The sequence below is a fragment of the Nannospalax galili genome, unplaced genomic scaffold, assembly GCF_000622305.1.
Source record: "Nannospalax galili isolate Female #2095 unplaced genomic scaffold, S.galili_v1.0 scaffold612, whole genome shotgun sequence".
NCBI lineage: Eukaryota > Metazoa > Chordata > Mammalia > Rodentia > Spalacidae > Nannospalax > Nannospalax galili.
Genome location: NW_008333388.1, coordinates 1,466,958 through 1,484,967, shown reverse-complemented (window position 1 = coordinate 1,484,967; position 18,010 = coordinate 1,466,958). Strand labels below are relative to the sequence as shown.

Genomic DNA, 18,010 nt, shown 5'->3' with positions numbered 1-18,010 from the left:
ATCTATCATCTATCTATCATCTATCTATCTATCATCTATCTATCATATCTATCATCTGTCTGTCTATCATCTCTATCATCTGTCATCTATCTATATATCATCTATCATCTATGTATCTCTCCTTTTCTTTCTTTTCTTTTTTGAATAGGTTAACCCCAGCTGGCCTGGAACTCACTGTGTAAACCAGGCTGACCTTGATCTCATAAAGATCTGCCTGCTTCTGCCTCCTGAGTGCTAGGATTAAAGGCATGTGCCACCACACCCAGCTGGTCATTCTCTTTAATTTTTTATGTATGTGAGTGTATTGCATGCATGTGTGTAAGTACACCCATGTTGTGCAATGCCCACGGAGTCAGAAGAGGGCGTCAAATTCCCCTGAAACTGGAGTTACAGATGGTTGTAGGCTGCCATGCGAGTACTGGGAATCGAATCCAGGTCCTCTGAAAGAGCAGCCAGTGCTTTTAACTGCTGAGCCATCTCTCCAGTCCCTAGTCATTTTTAAAAAAAGATTTTACTTTTAATTTTGTGTTGTGTGTATGAAATATATGCATGTGAGTGCATTTCCCACAGAGGCCAGAAGAGGGTGTTGGATTCCCAGAGCTGGAGTTATAGGTGGTTGTGAGCCACTTGACATGGATGCTGGGAATGGAACTTTGGTCCTGTGTTCTTAACCACTGAGCCATCTCTCTAACCTGTTATTGGTCATTTGTCAATGTGACTACAGGTTCCTGCTTTTCTAAGACCAAACTACCTCTACCCCAACATGCATCTGAGACACAACAGGGTCATTCGGCTAAATGCTCTTGTGGAAACAAGCAGAGGCTCTTGGTACAGAGCAGGCTGTGGCAGGGCTTTGGCCACTGTAACATACATTTTTCAGAGACTCAAAAGCAGGCAGGGGAGTGAGAAGCTTTGGAGTAAAGAAAAGGGAGGGCTTCAGGTGAGTACTGAGGGAGGCTATTGGCCTGGGGAAGTTGCAGGTGGATAACATGGGGAGGGAAGGGTACAGCATATGTGATGGATTAGGGACACGTGTTTGGCTTTATTTCTTGAGACCTAAGTTGAAGCGTGACAGAAAATTGGAAAGCAATCAGTGGGGCTGATTGCTACAGAGATTATTGTGTGGTTCCTGGGCAGGTTGCTGTGCATGGTAGGGTACTTCCTGGGCTGGTCACTGTGCATGGTAGGGTGGCCTCCTGGGCTGGTCGCTGTGCATGGTAGGGTGGCCTCCTGGGCTGGTCGCTGTGCATGGTAGGGTGGCCTCCTGGGCTGGTCACTGTGCATGGTAGGGTACTTCCTGGGCTGGTTTTGCAGGCTGAGTCGGAATGCAGTTTGCACAGTTGGCCTCCTCAGTCTCTTACCAGTCTCCCAGGGGGGGAAAGCCTCTCTTCTGTTGTTTTTCTGTCTTCCCATCTCCCTTTCTAAACTCCATGGTTCTAACCAAAGCTTCTTCCCAGTATCTTCATGGAACCTGAACTCTTATAAGGACAGCTTCCGTGTTTACTTTGATCACCCCTGACCTGTTTCTAGTGGGGATGGGCATTTTGTGTTGCTGTGTATGGGGGACACTCTCATTCAAACCACCACACATGTCATTCTAGGAAGAAGGCTGGGTTGGGAGAACTGGGACTGATAGGTGGCCAGGTCTATAAGGCATTGTGGGAGAAAAGGTTTGCTGAGGGTGAGGTGCCCCAGTGTATGTGATGGACATGCATAGATAGCAACCGCAGACACCAACACACTGGGAAAAGGCATGACCACCCACGGCTCTTACCATCTGAATCAGGCCACCAGTCTGGTGGTTTGGTTCTTGGTTTTCCATATCTGATAAAGATAAAAAAAAAAAAAAAAACAGAATGTCAGTATGGAATGCAGCAGCAGCCTAGGAAAACAGAATGGACAGAATGCCTGCAAAATCTAAAGGATTACATGCAGTGCACCTTATTTTAAAATTTGATAAGATCATGCAAATTATACGTGATAATCATAAATTAAAAAATTGCAGATAAATCAGAATACATTTATTGTTCAAATTGCTCTCTCTCTCCTGTCTTCCTGTTAATGTTCTAACTACTGTATTAGTCTATTTTATATTACTATAACAAAATACCCAAGGCAAGCTACTATATAAAGAAATGAGGTGGGCTGGGGAAATGACTCAGTTGGTAAAGTGCTTACCTTACAAGTATGAAGATCTGAATTTGGATCAACAGGACTCATGTAAAAGGCCAGACGCAGTGGCATGCCCCTATAACTCCAGTGATGGTGAGATGGAGGTAGAGACAGGCAGATCCCTGGAAACTGACAGGCTGGCTAGCCTGGGCAACATGGTGAGATTCCAGGCCAGTGAGAGACCTTGTCTCAAGCAAAGTGTGGATGGTGCCCACGGATTGATACCAGCTCTCCACACCCATGCTGTGCAGGCACATATCACACCCACACGTGCACTCACACACACAAACACTTAGAAGACTGGAGAAAAGAGGCGTGCTGTACTGTTGTTCGCACTCGAGTTCCGGGAGTCTGTGCAGCACAGAATAGACTCTGGCCAGGGTTCCCCACATGCATCTCACCTTTGAGGACTGTCTGCATATTGTACACATATCTCTAAAGGGTTCTCTAGAAAGGCATTCAGTCACGGGGATCTCATGAGTCATTTTGATTGTCAACTAGACAGGCTCTTTAGAGCCATCTAGGAGACAAACCTCTGAGAATGTTTAGTGTTTCCTGAGAGGATTAACTGAGGTGGAAAGACCCAATGTGAGTGTGGGAGCCCCATATCAGCCACTGGAGTCCAGGACTGAATAAAAAGGAGACAGTGAGCTGAGCACCAGCAGAGCATCTCTCTGCTTCTTGACTGCAGTCATGTAACCAGCTGCCTCACAGTCCTGCCACTGTACCTTCCCACCATGATGGATTGTATCCCCTCTTGAACTTGGCAACAAAATTAACCCTTCCTTCCTGAAGTTACTTTTGTCAGGCACTTAGTTGCAGCAGAGAAAAGTGACTCTTGAGGGCCCGCACCCTGGTCACCTCGTCTGACCTACGCAGGTCCTGAGGCTCCGTTCCTCTTGTCAGCACAGTGGGATGTTTCCACTCTGGATTCATTAACTGAAGACTTTGTATTCAAACCATCACATCCACTGGCCTTGATGCCTGGGACAGTCATTCTTTGAGAGGTTCTTGGCCACTGTCAGATTCCCAGGGGACCTAGGGCCGTTCTCCCCAAGCTCCTCCATGCACACATCTCTGAGCATCGAGGGCACTCAGTGAAGGTCAAGCCTCCCCTTGGACTGCCTGGGAATGTCTGGCTTTAAAAGAAACTGCTAGACCCAGGAGTCAGGAGGTCTTGATTTGGATTTCATTTTCTCTTGACCTGCTGGTCCATCTGTGGGCATTTTCTACTTTTTGTGCTAAATCATGAGTCACAGACCAGTGACCTGGGCTTCAGTCTTCTATTCTTTCTTCAGAACTTGAATTTTAATGCCTTTCAAACTATCTCTCCGAAGTTAGCTTCTTCCCCAATCCTCCCTCTCTTCCATTGTCCTCCCCTCCCCATCCTCCCCCTCCCTCCCTCCTCCTCCTCCTCTGTCCTCCCTCTCCCCCATTCTCCTCCTTCCCCATCCTCCCCCTCCTCCCTCCACCTCCCTCCATCTCCCTCCTCATACTCCCTTCTTCCCCCTCCATCTTCCCCCTCTCCCCCATAGACAGTGACATCTCTACATGCCTCCGCTACTGCCCAGCTTGTACTGGCCTCATCTCAAGCCTTTGAGAGTTTACAGAGTTGGGCAGGGAAGCTGGGTCCTTCTTGCTTTCCTCTTATTGTCCTTTATGGCCTCTAAAGGCTTTTGGAGTGACACCTTGGGTGAGTAGGCAGAACACAGTCCTTCATGCTCTGGTGTCAGGTGGATCAACTCTTAGGATAAATTTCTGAGTCAAATGGATCCAGACCGACCACAGCTATCTGGCTGAGTTAGAACTCACTTACCAGCAGCCATGATGTTTGAGCTGGAAGCAAGAAGTAGCCCTCACATCTGCGGAGTTGATTTGCTGCCTTCCAGGCTAAGGGAACTGTGGAGAGTTCAATCTTTGTCTCTGGCCCAGTCATGTGGCCTTATTACCAGGGCAGGAACTGTCCCACCCTCACCTCGTGCACTCAGCCACACACAGTGCCAGTACCAAGTAGCCTAAGCCCCAGCTGGCTCACCCCAAAGGGTCAGCCCAACCTCTCACCTCCACCCTCATAATTACAAGCTTCTGCTCTTCCAGTCACTCTGGATTGATGAAATCACTTCCCATAGTCAGCCTGGTTAGGAAGAGTCTGTGCCCTGCCCTTATGGTGACCCAGTTGGTCTTTAAAGCCATCAACACTGTCCTGGTTTGTTTCTTCATTGCTGTGACAAAACACTCTGACCAGTACCAACGTGGGGAGGAAAGGGTTTATTTGTCTTACATCTCCCAGGTCGCACGCAGGTCATCAGGGAGCCCAGGGTAGGAACTCAGGGCAGGAACCTGGAGGCAGGAGCTGGAGCACAGGCCATGGAGGAACACTGCTTACAGGCTTGCTCCCTTGGCCCCTGCTCAGCCTGCTTTCTTATGCATCACAGGCCCACCTGCCCAGGGGTGGCACCACCCACAGTGGGCTGGGCCCTCCCATATCACTCATCAAGAAGATGCCCTTCAGACATGGCCACAGGCCAGTCCAATAGAGACAATTCCCCGACTGAGGCTCCCTCAACCCAGGTGTGTCAAGTTGACACTAAAGCTATCCAGCACAAACACAAAACAACTGTTTGCTGTTCACTCTCTGGACCTGCAGCAGAATTGGCTGGACAGAGCAGCTCATCCAAGCATCCTAAGCAGGGAGGGTGCTCTGTCCTTGGTACTGGAGGCCTCTGCCTGAAGCTTCTGCATCACAGGACACCCCACATACAATTGAGAACCTCTGTGATTTCTCTCCCTGAGTTCAATGCTACAAATTACAGTACATCACTAACAGTGATGTTTTTTTTTCTCTGAAAAATGACTTTTTTGTGTAGATAATCACTATAAAATATGAAAGAGGGGGCTGGAGAGATGGCTCAGTAGTTAAGAACACAGACTGGTCTTGCAGCAGACTGGAGTCCTGTTCCCAGCATCCAGGTCTGATGGCTCACAACAACTTACAACTTCAGCTCCAGGGGTCCAAAGCCTTTGTCCTCCACAGACTCAGTCTCAGTTTCTGTCTCTGTCTCTGTCTCTCTGTCATTCTGTCTCTCTGAGTTAAGAGCACTCACTACTCTCACAGAGGACTAGAGTTCAATTCCCAGCACCCACGTCAGATGGCTCACAACTGCCTGTCACTCCAGTTTCAGGGGATCTGATGCCCTCTTCTGGCTTCCACAGGCACCTGCACTCATATGCACACACACACACACACACACACATACACACACACAATTTAAAGAAAAAAATTAAGTGAAAGATTTCCATGGAAGCCTGGCATTTACATCTTTGCTGGAAAGATGATTAAACTACTTCCCATATAGGGCAGTGCAGCCTGCAGGAACACTTAACAGTCTGGACCCCCAAGATTGCATCCCACACTAACACAGCTGCCCAGGGGTCCCTCTCACAACTTCACTGCACACCTGTTGCCTGGGGATCTTTAGGTCTTGAGTAGGGCCAAGGCTAATATTTCTAACAAGCTCCCAGGAGAGTCGAGACTTGGAGGCAACAGGGAACGTTCCATGGACCCGAGCCACTGCAGTCACAGTTAATGAAGACAGAAGTCAGTTGTGCCATTGCTGGCTTGACTGAGGGTGAGCTGAGCGCTGAGCTGACTTATGAAGCTGTAACTTCGGTGTTCATGAGCCAAACTGTCATGATTTCTAAATAAAACAGCAGAAGATGTGGGAGTTTGGAGGAAGGAAAAAAAAGCTGTATAAAACGCCTTCTCGTTTTCTCATCCCTCACCAGGCATCAACTGTTTTGTTGTCTGGGGCGGACAACCTGGAAGAAACTCAGTCCAACAGGATTCTAGCTGAGTGGGACAAGATGAAAGTCTGATGGAGTTCATTTAGTGAGTCACCTCTGCATCCTAAAATTGTTATATGTAAAAGCATGCAGAAAAGACCTTAAAAGCATAAAAAGCTATGTGTGTACACATATGTGCATCATGTACCCCATGAGAAGTGTGTCTGTTGGTGTGTAAGTGAGCAAATCTAGCATTTGGAATGAGTTCTCTGTGCTTTGGGACAAATTCAGCTTGGGGCAGGACCCTAGAGTTAGACAGGAGGGACAGGGCAGAATGGGGCCTCCGTGGGTGTGCAGCTTGTAGCCTATCACTTTAGTTTTGGTGTGAGCGTGGTCTGAGGCGTCAGCTCATCAATGCATAGAGGACTGCAGTTGCAGTTTGCTGGTTGGTTTCTGTTCTTTGAATGCTTTCCTGAAGTGCCATTTTGTCTCAGTAAAATGCTCCCTAAAAATACTCAAATATTTTTAGTTGTAGAGTACAAATCAGATTGAGCTGCACATTTCCCTGGTGAGCAAAAGTGATGAGTTTGTGTTCATTAACTCGAGGCCATCTGGTACAGGCACACTGCAGTCTGTGAACCAAACGTGCATCAAACTCCAGGGATCAGAAAGCGCGCCAGACCCAGCGTTTCGGCGGAGCGCTGAGGGAGGAAGAGGCCTCGGCTAGCCTTTGCTTTTATTTTTAAAAATCAGCTCTGCCATGCAGTATATCAGAGCCTTCCGCACCGCTCAGCTGGCGAAGCACATTGCCTTCTCTTCCTGGCCCGTCTGAACTGTCTTTGGGGTGTGTTTCCACTAGCGAAGCCACGCATTTCCATCTCCATTTGGGTCGGGGGAGGAGGAGAGCGCGAGACAGCCCCTTTTATGCATTTCTGTGTAACTGTAGACCACAGCCACAGCATGTTTATGCGTGGGCACATTTCACTGTGAGACAAAGAATTCAGAAGCAGTCATGTTCCAGATCGCTGGCACACCGTGGAACTTTCTCAGGAGAAGGTGCTGACTTCACAGAAAACTAACTTCTTGGGGAAAGGCTACTTCTTGGGGTCTTGCTGAGAGAAAGCCCTATGGCCACAGGAAGCTTTCTGGTTCACATGTTCATCGGGATAGATGTGAATAGGATAGATTGTGGAGCTGATTCGCTGATCGAACTCCTTCCCGGAGGGCTTGGGGAGCACCCTCACAGGAGCCAGTGAGTGGAAGCCTTCTTGGCAGCCCTTCCAGCCCCAGAGGCTGTGATTCCTGGGTTTGTTACTGGGTGCTTGTGTTGGTAAGTCAGGGTCGGCCCTGATCAGCAGGGTGGCCTGCTTTCCTGTGCTTCCATGTGATTTTCTGGGTAGCAGAGGTACCTCCTTTTTAATTGTGGTCCTTCTTTAAACACCTGGGTATGCTTGGTAGGAGATGAGTTCAATGGAGATGAAGATCATGGGTGAGATGAGAAGGTGAGAACCATGTTTTCTTCCGTCCCTCCCCCCTTTTCTTCCTCTATCTCCCTTTCTCTCTCTGTTTCTCTTTCCACACCCACTCATCACCTACCCTCTATGTTCTGAGGTGCCAAATACATTAGCAGGATTCCACTTCAAAAATGCTTTCTGAACCCCATACCAGGCAATAATACCTACAAATAAATAGCTGTTTCCCCACATCTTGTAATATGTTGTAGGAAATTTTGTATTAAAACACACACACACACACACACACACACACACACAAAGTCAGGTGTAGTGACATACACCTTTATTCCCAGAACTCGAGAGGCAGAGGCAGGCTGATCTCTGAGAGACAGAGCCAGCCTGGTCTCCATAGCGAGTTCCAGGCTAGCTGGGGCTACAGGAAGATTCTGTTTAAAAAAATACAAACTATGGGGCTGGAGAGATGGCTCAGTGGTTAAGAACACTGGTTGTTCTTGTAGAAGACCCTGGTTCAAATCCCAGCACCCACATGGCAGCTATAACTGTAACTCCAGTCCCAGGGGATTTGACAGCCTCTTCTGACCTCCGCAGGCATTGCACGACATGGGTGCACTTGCATACATGCAGGCAATACATGCATACACATAAAATAAAAATAAATAAATTAAAAAAGAAAACTAACCAAAAAACCCACAGAGGTTAAAGAACAACACAAAGCACTTTCAAAGATGGGCACAGCCTTATTCTGAGAGGGAGGCAAGATCACTAATGGGTAAGGAAAATTTCTCAAAGCACATGAAAGGCAGCTGAGGCAAGAGTTCTCATTCCTTTTACAGTGGGTTGGCCTGGTCCAGCACATGTTTCTCAGTGCAGGACACCACCGTGCACCTTGTGGCAGCAGCCCCCCACCACCCCTGGGCCAGTGTTTACTGATGTGGTACGCCTGTCACCGCACTCTGTTTTATTTTGTGTATCTTTAGATAACACAAGTCTTTAGATATATTATTTTAATTTTGCTTTTAAGCCCTGAATGAAGGTGCTCTTGCATCCCTGAGGGGTCACATCCCACTATGCAGAGAAGTTAGCTCACTGAAGTCTTGCTAAGCCATTAATTGAATTATACTGCAGTTGCTTTGTACTTTTTAATATTTTATTTATTATTTTTATTTATTTTGTGTGTAGAAGCATAGTGCCTGCATGTATGTAAGCACATCCATGTCATGCAATGCCCAAGGAGGCCAGAAGAGGGTGTCAGATCCCCTGGAACTGGAGTTACAGACAGCTGTTAGCTGCCATGTCAGTGCTGGGATTCGATTATTATTTTTATTTATTTTGTGTGTAGAAGCATAGTGCCTGCATGTATGTAAGCACATCCATGTCATGCAATGCCCAAGGAGGCCAGAAGAGGGTGTCAGATCCCCTGGAACTGGAGTTACAGACAGCTGTTAGCTGCCATGTGAGTGCTGGGATTCGAAAGCCAGTGTTCTACCAGAATAGCCAGTGTTCTTAACTGACAAACCATCTCTCCAGCCAGTGTTCTACCAGAATAGCCAGTGTTCCTAACTGACGAACCATCTCTCCAGCCAGTGTTCTACCAGAATAGCCAGTGTTCCTAACTGACGAACCATCTCTCCAGCCAGTTGCTTTGTACTTTATAGTTGGTGGAACCCACATTGTTTGTAAAGTCTCACTTCACAGCACATACTAAACCCCCAAACCCAGGATTCACAGCAAGAATGGGTTAGTGTTGGGGTCAGGTGAATTCTTAAGGAATTTTCTGGAAGAATAGAATTTTGTTTTAATTTTTGATTTTATAGTGAGTGGGTGTTTAGTGAGAAAAGCACAGACAAGCAAAGAGAAGAAAGTAAAAAGTACCTTTGGTAATCAGATTTTTTACTTTATTAATTAATTAATGTGTGTGTGTCTATGTATGGATGGGTGCACCTGCCGTGACGTACATCTTGAGGTTAGGGAACAACTTGCAGGAGTTGGTTCTCTCCTTTCCACCATGTGGTTCCCAAAAATCAAACTCATGTCATCTGGCTTGGCAGCAAGCACCTTTACCCATCAAGCCATCTCACAGACTAAGCATATTTTTTAATATTTTGGCATGTATACTTCTTTTCCCTGGTAATAAACACCTTAAGCAATTGAATCATACTATAATATACATTCTATTTTGTGATGTACCTTTTCACCAATCAGCATTTAAAAATTTTTTTTTTATTTTATGTGTATGCGTGTATTGCCTGTGTGTAGGTAAGTGCACCCGTGTCATGCAGTTCCCATGGAGGTCAGAAGAGGCTGTCAAATCCCCTGGGACTGGAGTTACGGACAGTTGTTAGCAGACATGTGGGTGCTGGGATCCGAACCCAGGTCTTCTACAAGAACAACCAGTGGTCTTAACCGCTGAGCCATCTCTCCAGCCCCCAATCAGCATTTAGGACTATTTTTTTCAAATTTTAACTGTTATTTTACTGTGTTGTTATTGCCACTATTTAGCATCTGTTGAATGGATATACCATACTTCAACCAATGCGGTATTGTTTGTTCTCTGGGTTGTTTACATTTCCTGATCTAATCACTGCTGTGATGACTTTGCATCCCTAGAGTAAGTTCCCAGAAGAGAAGTGGCTACATTATGGGGTGTGCAGACCTTCATGGCTTTTGGCTTCTCTGTGCCCATAGCATCGTGAACTTCCTTAAGTGTGCCATTCACCCACAATGTAACAACTGGTAACATAACATATGACCATCTTTCCTTTAAATCTCTACTTCCATCAGAGAAGGGCTGCGTGTATCTCCTTCATCATTTGTAGCACTAAGATACCCCCTCCAGCATCCCTCTCCCATTATCCTTCTCCCTACCCAGTACACTTTCTGGTGCAGAGTTCATTGAGCAGCTTATATGGAGGTGTGAGTGTTGATGTATGCTTGAAAAGAGACTCTGGCCATGGAAGTGTGGAGAAAGATGCTGTTAGCTAGGGGGTCTGCCAAGCGATGAAGAGGGAGTATGGGAAAGATGCAGATAGCTAGGGGGTCTGCCAAGCGTACTCCTTTCATTCTGTTTCCTCTGTGAGAAAATGAGCTCGTGGGAAGGGATCTGAGAGCACTGTCATACCTGGAGATCCCGAGTCACTGGTTCTCAATTGTGTGTAAGGAACAGGAAAATCTGGCTTGGGTGGCATGCTGTGGCAGAGACAGAGTACAGGGAGGAGTGGGCTTGCCTGATGTACCAATTCCTTCAGTACCTGAAGGATTGGAGACCTAGTTACTGGGGTGTTGGGCAAGAAGGTTACTCTTGGAAACAATCAAGACCTGACAGTTCTGGTGGCTGGATTCCAGTTGCAGAAGGTAGGCACTAGGGGGAGTCTTTGGGAAGGGCTTCTACAGCAGATATGGGCAGGAGTCCAGCAAGGCTGGGGGCCAGCATCAGGAAGGCCCAGCCATCATGAGACAAAAGTTCAGAGTGGGGGGAGAATCCTTGGAATCTGACCATAATGAATCATGAACTGACTCCATAGGAGCTGGGTTGTAGAGTCTCAGCGACAGAGAAACTTGAGTCCAATTTGACAAAAGGGATTAGGAGAAATAGCATGTTCACATGAAAGCTAACAGTACTACAGGGTTAGCCACTATTTCTCATTTTGTCCAGCTCATAGAGCATGCTCAGATGTGGTGTGTGAGTATGTGTGTGTGTGTGTGTGTGGTGTGGTGTGTGTACAATCAGAATATTCCATAATTATTGAAGTCATTTCCAGATAACAGTAACACTATCAGCATCATCAAGAACAGTTACTGGAAGCCCCTTGCTGTGTTTGATGTTCCCGTTCACCTTCTTCCCTTGGTTTACAGTTGTATTATATCAGTGTCAACAGAACATCCAGTCAACACACACTGCACTGCCCCTTGAAGCTCTTGCCCTGGGTGGCTGCGACATTAACACTCACCATCCTTATGATGATGACTGCTCCTCATTCCAGGTGTCTGGAGCTAATTTTCTAGTAGATTCCTATGAGGGTTCATCTCATGGAGGATGATTCTTGCACAGTGAGAGCAGTGTGTGGCCTTTACATTGGAAGTCAGTTTTGCTGGCTGTAAAACTGTTGCTCGTACTGTGTTGTTTCTTTTGCATTATGGATATGAGCTATTAAATATGGAAAACATCAGGACAAGCTCTTCTAGAATAAAGTATCGCTATCAAAGAGTGTGTGACAGGGCCCGGAGAGGTGCTCAGCAGTTAAGAGCACTGGCTGCTCTTGCGGAGGACCCTAGTTTAGTTCCCAGCACCCACATGGCCACTCACAACCATCTGTAACTCCAGTTTCAGGGGATCCAATGCCTTTTTCTGGCCAATGTGAGCTCCTGCACATACATGGTGCACATAAACTCATATAAGCATACATGCATACACATAAAACTTTTTAAAATAATTTTTTAAAAAGCATGTGATAACTTAATTTCTTTTCCTTTGTATGTCATGTATTCTTTTTACCTAGATGTTCAGGGGATCTGGTTTTTTGTGTTTCAGGTCCTTTAGTTTTACTGGATCATGTGTTGGTACTGGTCCTTTGGGGTTGGATAGTCTCAAGTATGTGATGTGGTTTCTCATTGTATTTAAAATCTCATTTAGTGTAAGGAAAGTTGCCTAGTCATGCATGTTGATGCTTTTTTGCCTCCTGGCTTTGGTTTTCTTTCTTGGGGACTGTTTCCCATTCTCCATCAATTGGGGCTTCTTCGCCATCTTTAAGATTTAGCCTTTCCTCAAAGAACCTCTTTATCTTTTCCCTCATTTCTTTTTGATTTTTGAAAATATGTGTCCCAGGGCTGTGGACATGGCTCAGCTGGGAAAGGACTGGCCTTGGACACACAAAGCCCTGAATTTGATCCCCAGCACCACATAAACTCAGGCATGGTAGTGCCTGCTTCCGGACCAGCCTGGGATACCAAGACGTCTCAATTTTTTTTTTAATTTTTTTTAACTTAACATCCTTTCACCTTCCATTTCTTTTAAGGCATTGTTTTATGTATTTGCATTTATATTCCTTAATTTGCATTCTAAAATGATTTTAAATGTAACTTCAGGTCATTTTCTTAAAGCCTTTATGTCATGAAATAATATGCTGCAATTTTGATTCACTTTGGCAGTCTTTGTGATCTCTAATGGTGCTCTTCCATGTCCTATTTCTCTGTTACTTTTGGTTAATTGCCTTGTCTGGGACTTGACCTGAACATGGGCCACCTCAGAGTGGCCCCTCCCTCATGTCCTCAGGGTCCCTCAAGAAGAGCTCTTTAGGAGGGCCTCGTGGCGCAACAGCAGTGCGTCTGACTCCAGATCAGAAGGTTGCGTGTTTCAAATCACATCGGGGTCACAAGTCACGTTTATTTGGGGGGCTGGAGAGATGGCTCAGTGGATAAGAACACTTGTTGTTCTTGTAGAAGACCTGGGTTTGAATCCCAGCACCTACATGGCAGCTAACAACTGTCCTTAACTCCAGTTCCAGGGGATCCGACAGCCTCTTCTATCTTCTGCAGGCATTGCATGACACGGGTGCACTTACCTACATGCAGGCAATACACGCATACACACAAAATAAAAATAATAAAATTTTAAAAAAAAGAAGAGGGGTTCTCACATAGGGGATTGCAGTCTTAGGGTTTATGTAAGTGTAGGTCTCCTGAATTTTTAGGAGCGTGGGTATACCTTGCTTTTCTGGCTTTTGGGGTCTCCTTATGGTGCTTTGCAGAGTACAGACACCACACAGCACCTTACTCTCACAGAGGTCCTTCCCCTGTCCCATTCTCTATGCTTTTCTAGCCCTCAGTTTTTCTGCATAGTTCCTGTTTGCTCAGCAGGGTTTTGACTGCATGGCTCCATGGCTGGGTGGAGCACACTGCTCCCAATCTCAGCTGGATTTGCCTTGGGCCCTCCGCGCTCATCAATCAATACCGTGGATGTGCTCATGTTAGGACTTTCATAGGTCCATGGCTTTCCTCTGTGTTCTCCAGCAGGGCTGTTCAATGTCTCATAGCCGCTGGTGGCCTCATCCATTGGTGTGTGCCTTGGGGCTCATGGGGGTACCCTATCAGCTAGTTTGATTGTAAATATTGTCTGCGAGTTGTGGGCTTTACGTTTAGTTTCTCTGTGTGCTTTAGCTACGGGGCTTTGGGAAGATGCCACTGTAGCCGCCATCTGCTCAGAATCCCCCAGTGGGATTTTAAACTGATGGAGACAGGTTACTACGGATGTCCAGCAGCAGTTCACACATTGCCCGTAAGTGATATGGGTTCTATAAGTGTTTGTGCAATGACATAAAACCATCTACCTCTGCATTAGAACCCCAACTACAAACAGGCACAAAGCTATGCTTTTGTTTATGTGCCCCTGACCCTCCACTGAGAACAGGCTGTTCATTTAGGTGGCAGGGAAGCAAGATATGGGCGTGGCCTGGGAGGAGGCCACCTCTAGCTGGGGACAGTGGCTCCCTGCTGCCCGATAGATGGAAGTAATGAGTTACCAATGCTGAGCTGCTTTCCAACCCACCACCTGCTACCTCGAACCTCACTGACCAGATAGGAGGGCCCCTGGGCAAGCCTGTGACTTCCCTGCCTGTGTCTATCCCATTTTGTACAGCAGCCACTTTTCTGTCTTTGCCTAGGTCCCTAATTAAAGCAGTTTTCAATAAGTAGCCCCAGCCAAGCTAATAGGTCTAAGCAGCTCCTTGGTGGCCTATGCTTTGTCCTCCCAGGCTTGTAGCTCCATCACATCACATCCCGGCCACCCCACATTTCCTGAGCAGGAGAGTATTGTTTCTTGGAGACATAATTCAAGAGACATTTTGCAGCCTTCCCGGAGATAACAGGCCTTTGAGAAGCACAGTGCTGGGGAAGGGGGAGCCAAGAACAAAGCCTCTGGCTACTGTCATGAGTCATGCTAATAGTCTTCTAGCCCTGCCTCCGGCTGCCAGCTCTGGGGTCAGTTCCTGAAGTTCATTAAACTTTGTTTGAGAGGCTTGAACTTGGGACTTAGAGCCTGAGTTTCTTCTTCCCGTTTCTGTCTCTAACTCACCCTCACACACTGATGGCTCAGGGTGAGATGAAGAAAGTGTCCTCTCTCTTCTGACTCCTCTAGCAGGGAGACAGTTGCCACCGGGTGCTGTGCTGGGTGCACAAGTCTGTCTTCACGTGGAAACTGAATAGAAGTGAAAACTGTTCCTGAGAGACCCACCAAAGGGCTCTGACCACACCCCGCCTGCTCAGGAACCCATGGCCCTCCTCTGAACTTCCAGTGAATCAGCTATGCCTGGCCCTTAGTTTAAATGTACCTGCCTAGCTACCTATATAAAGTAACTCCCAAGAAAGCCACTCTTGGGGCTGGAGAGATGGGCTCAGTGGTTAAGAGAACTGACTGTTCTTGCAGAGGACCCAGGTTCAATGCCCAGCACCCACATGGTGGATGACAACCATCTGTAACTCCAGTTCCAGGGGATCTGATGCTGTCTTCTGACTCTGTGAGCGTTGCATGACACAGGTGCATCTACATATGTACTCACACTCATACACATAATAAATAAAATATTTTTTTAAAAAGAAAACCACTCTTTGGGGGCTGGTGGGATGGCTCAGTGGTAAAGCACTTACTGAGCAAACCTGAATCCCTGGGTTCAATCCTTGGAACCCACAAAAGGTGGAAGGAGAGAGCCAACTCCACAAAATTTCCTCTGACCTCCAAAGACATCATGTATACATACAATAATACAACAATAAAAAGTACATTTCTGGGCTATGGGACCCACACATGTACTCACAGACACACGTGGGGAGAGAGAGAGAGAGAGAGAGAGAGAGAGAGAGAGAGAGAGAGAGAGAGAGAGACAAATAATAAAAATAAAACTACTTCGTTAAGTCATTTAACTGTCCCATGTAAATGATGTCTCCCTAACCTTTTGCTTAAAAACTGCAACTTTCAAACATGACGTTTGATGGCTGGTGTCTTCCCCTCCATTTCCTGTCCATTTCCCGGAAGGAGAAGTAGCTTCCTGCTCAGCAGGTCTGCAGTTGTGTTCCCTCACTTGTCCTATTGGGGTTTCATTTTGCTGAAATCTTTTGTTCCCAGGAAGCAGAGTTTAAAATGCCAGACTTGGGAAGGGAGGAGGGAGGGAGACAGAGGAGAGAGAGAGAATGGGCACTGAGGCTCCCATTCTTTAATAGGGAGCCCTCCCACCAGTGAACACCCCATCTACTCAGAGAGAAATATTCTGGGACACTTTCCCCCATGCTTGTCTCCTTTTGTATTGCTAAGGACCTGTTTCTCAACACAGGTACATCTCTAACCAGTAAACAAACACTCCCTGAGCAAAGAAACGCCAAACCCCAAAGTAGGCCTAGCTCTTTAGTATGAGGATGGTGAGAAGGAGCCCCTGAGACATCTCCATTTGGGTGGGGCTCACCCCAACTGTTTTCTACTCGCGTGTGGACCACCTGGCTCTCTGCACAGCCCTAACCCTGGTCAAGCTATCATCCCCAGAGAGGCTCTCTTGACTCCTCCCCACCATTGCCACCAGAGGGGCAGGTGGTCTCAGGCAGGGCCCCTTCTGCCAAAGGCTGCTGAAGAGACTGGAAGATCCAGTTCATACCTGCTGGGCCTGGTTTCCCTCCTGGCTACTGCCCCTTCCTTGTCCACTTCTAATCACAGCTCCCTTTCCCACCCTCCCCTAACTTCTGAGTGCTCTGGTTCCCACTACTGCCCTCCCTCCCCAGCATGCTTAAATGTCACCGTGCAGCAACAGAAGGCCGTGCTATCTCTGCAGCATCTTGGGGGAGAAGTTTTTTTGATCCATTTGGTGTTAAGAGCACGCACAAGAAACATATTCAGGAACCCTTGCCAGGCGCTCTCACTGCTGTGGTTCCATGGGCGCCTGGGGATAAGCTAGCAGAACCCGCCCCCAGAATGGACTCCTTTGTCTTCAGGCTGGTGGAATCTGAAGTCCAGATGCTCTGATTTCCCCTCTGGTGGGAGATGTCTTGACAGAGCTCTCTTGGGCCCTCAGACCAGGGTCATAAGAATCCTGTGGGGGGCTGGGGAGGGTAGCCACATATGGAGTTCTGTTCTGAACTATACAAAGGGAAAGGGTGTGACACTGTGTTCCCTGTTGGAGGAAGGAGACAAAGGGGAGGGGCCCCTTTCCACATTCACCTGTATGGATGCAGTCCCTCCTCTGGGAGCTAGGGGCTAAGAGGCCATCAGCCCTTCAACGGCCTCTTTCCTCCAGACTTTGCTAGGGATCATCTGGATGAGACGGCATGTGGCCACACTTCATTATTCTTCTGTGACTGTGCAGGGCTTCCGGGCAGGAGTCCCTGCAAGTCCCTAGCACCTTGTAGAAGGTGAAAGTTTGCCAAGAGAACCAAGCACTTGATTCAGCTGAAGGTGTGTGGACTGAGTCCTGACCACAGTCAGCTGAGGAGATAGTATTCTTTACACACCCTGGGACCCTTAGGTCATCACTCAGGGTCCAGAAGAGCAATTACATAGTGAATGTTGATTCATTCATCTTTTCTGCTAAGATAAGGCACCTGGTTACAATGTAGTGACCAGTTCTAACCTGCCCACTTGTCTCACTCCTCATCAGGACTGTGGTACTCTGAATTCTGTTACATTGGCCTTCACCAATACTCCAGGTGGGATTCCTGCTGACGTTCCACATTATCCAAGCCAGGTCTTCCAGCCCCAACTGTGCCAGGGGACCTTCCACCGACAGCAATGTGGGAGACACTATCGCGGCCCAAGGTCTTGAACCAGCAGGTCTCTGCTGCAGGGACTTTGCCTGCTCTGTCTTCCTGTTCACTGTCTGGTAGCCTACAGACGGTCTCCCATCAAAAAAGGTTCCCACTTGCTTCCAACCACAGTAAGACTTAGAAGAAAAATTTTTAAATAGCTAAAAAGTACCAAGAGTTTGCTGTAATGAGCTGTTTTGACATCCCATTCCACTGGGAGACTGACAGTTGAGGTTTGTGGGTGAGTGACCTTCATTACGAGCATCCAGTGTCTTCATTGACCTGCTTTGTCCCAGGCTGGCACACTGATAGCTTGTCACACTCTCAGGGTCCACAGTGGAAATGACAGTAGAGATCCCCACCCTGGCTTGTGGGGGGGATCCCCAGAGGAGAGAGACTGCCTCTGTCAATTCCAGGCACGTGTTATGTGTCTCTGTCAGACACAGATCCTTCCTCCGTCACCACCCTTCCCACCTTGCCAGTCAGTTAGGATGTGGGCTCCTTACATAATGCTGCGATTGAATAGCACGTTAACACGGTTTGAGAGCCCCTTTATCTGCTTTGACCTCACCTTTCAATTTCTCACGAAAAGTGGGCTTTATCACGCAGACTGATGTGAAGCAGAATTAGAAACTCTTCCCTGTTCTGACTTCTGAGGGCCTTTCAAGGATTTCTATGAAGACACCAAGAAGCAAAAGAAGGAAAGGGGGAGGGGAAAGGGGAGGAAAGGGAGAGAGAGGGAGAGAGAGAGAGAGAGAGAGAGAGAGAGAGAGAGAGAGAGAGAGAGAGAGAGAGAGAGAGGGAGG

The 18,010-nt window shown here is 47.3% G+C and overlaps 1 protein-coding gene across 7 annotated transcripts in view; it reads left to right on the top strand.

Moving 5' to 3' along the window:
* The window catches only part of Msra (methionine sulfoxide reductase A), a 367,510-nt gene that overhangs the window by 288,665 nt on the left and 60,835 nt on the right, over positions 1-18,010 (top strand). Inside the window, exon 6 of one of the 7 annotated variants that reach the window (XM_008828102.3) lies at positions 5,959-6,061. The exons of the other annotated variants lie outside the window; for them this stretch is intronic. Coding sequence (XP_008826324.1) covers positions 5,959-6,048 — 90 coding nt within the window. The 3' untranslated portion in view covers positions 6,049-6,061. The remainder of the gene's footprint in view (positions 1-5,958; positions 6,062-18,010) is intronic. 7 annotated transcript variants of the gene reach the window in all.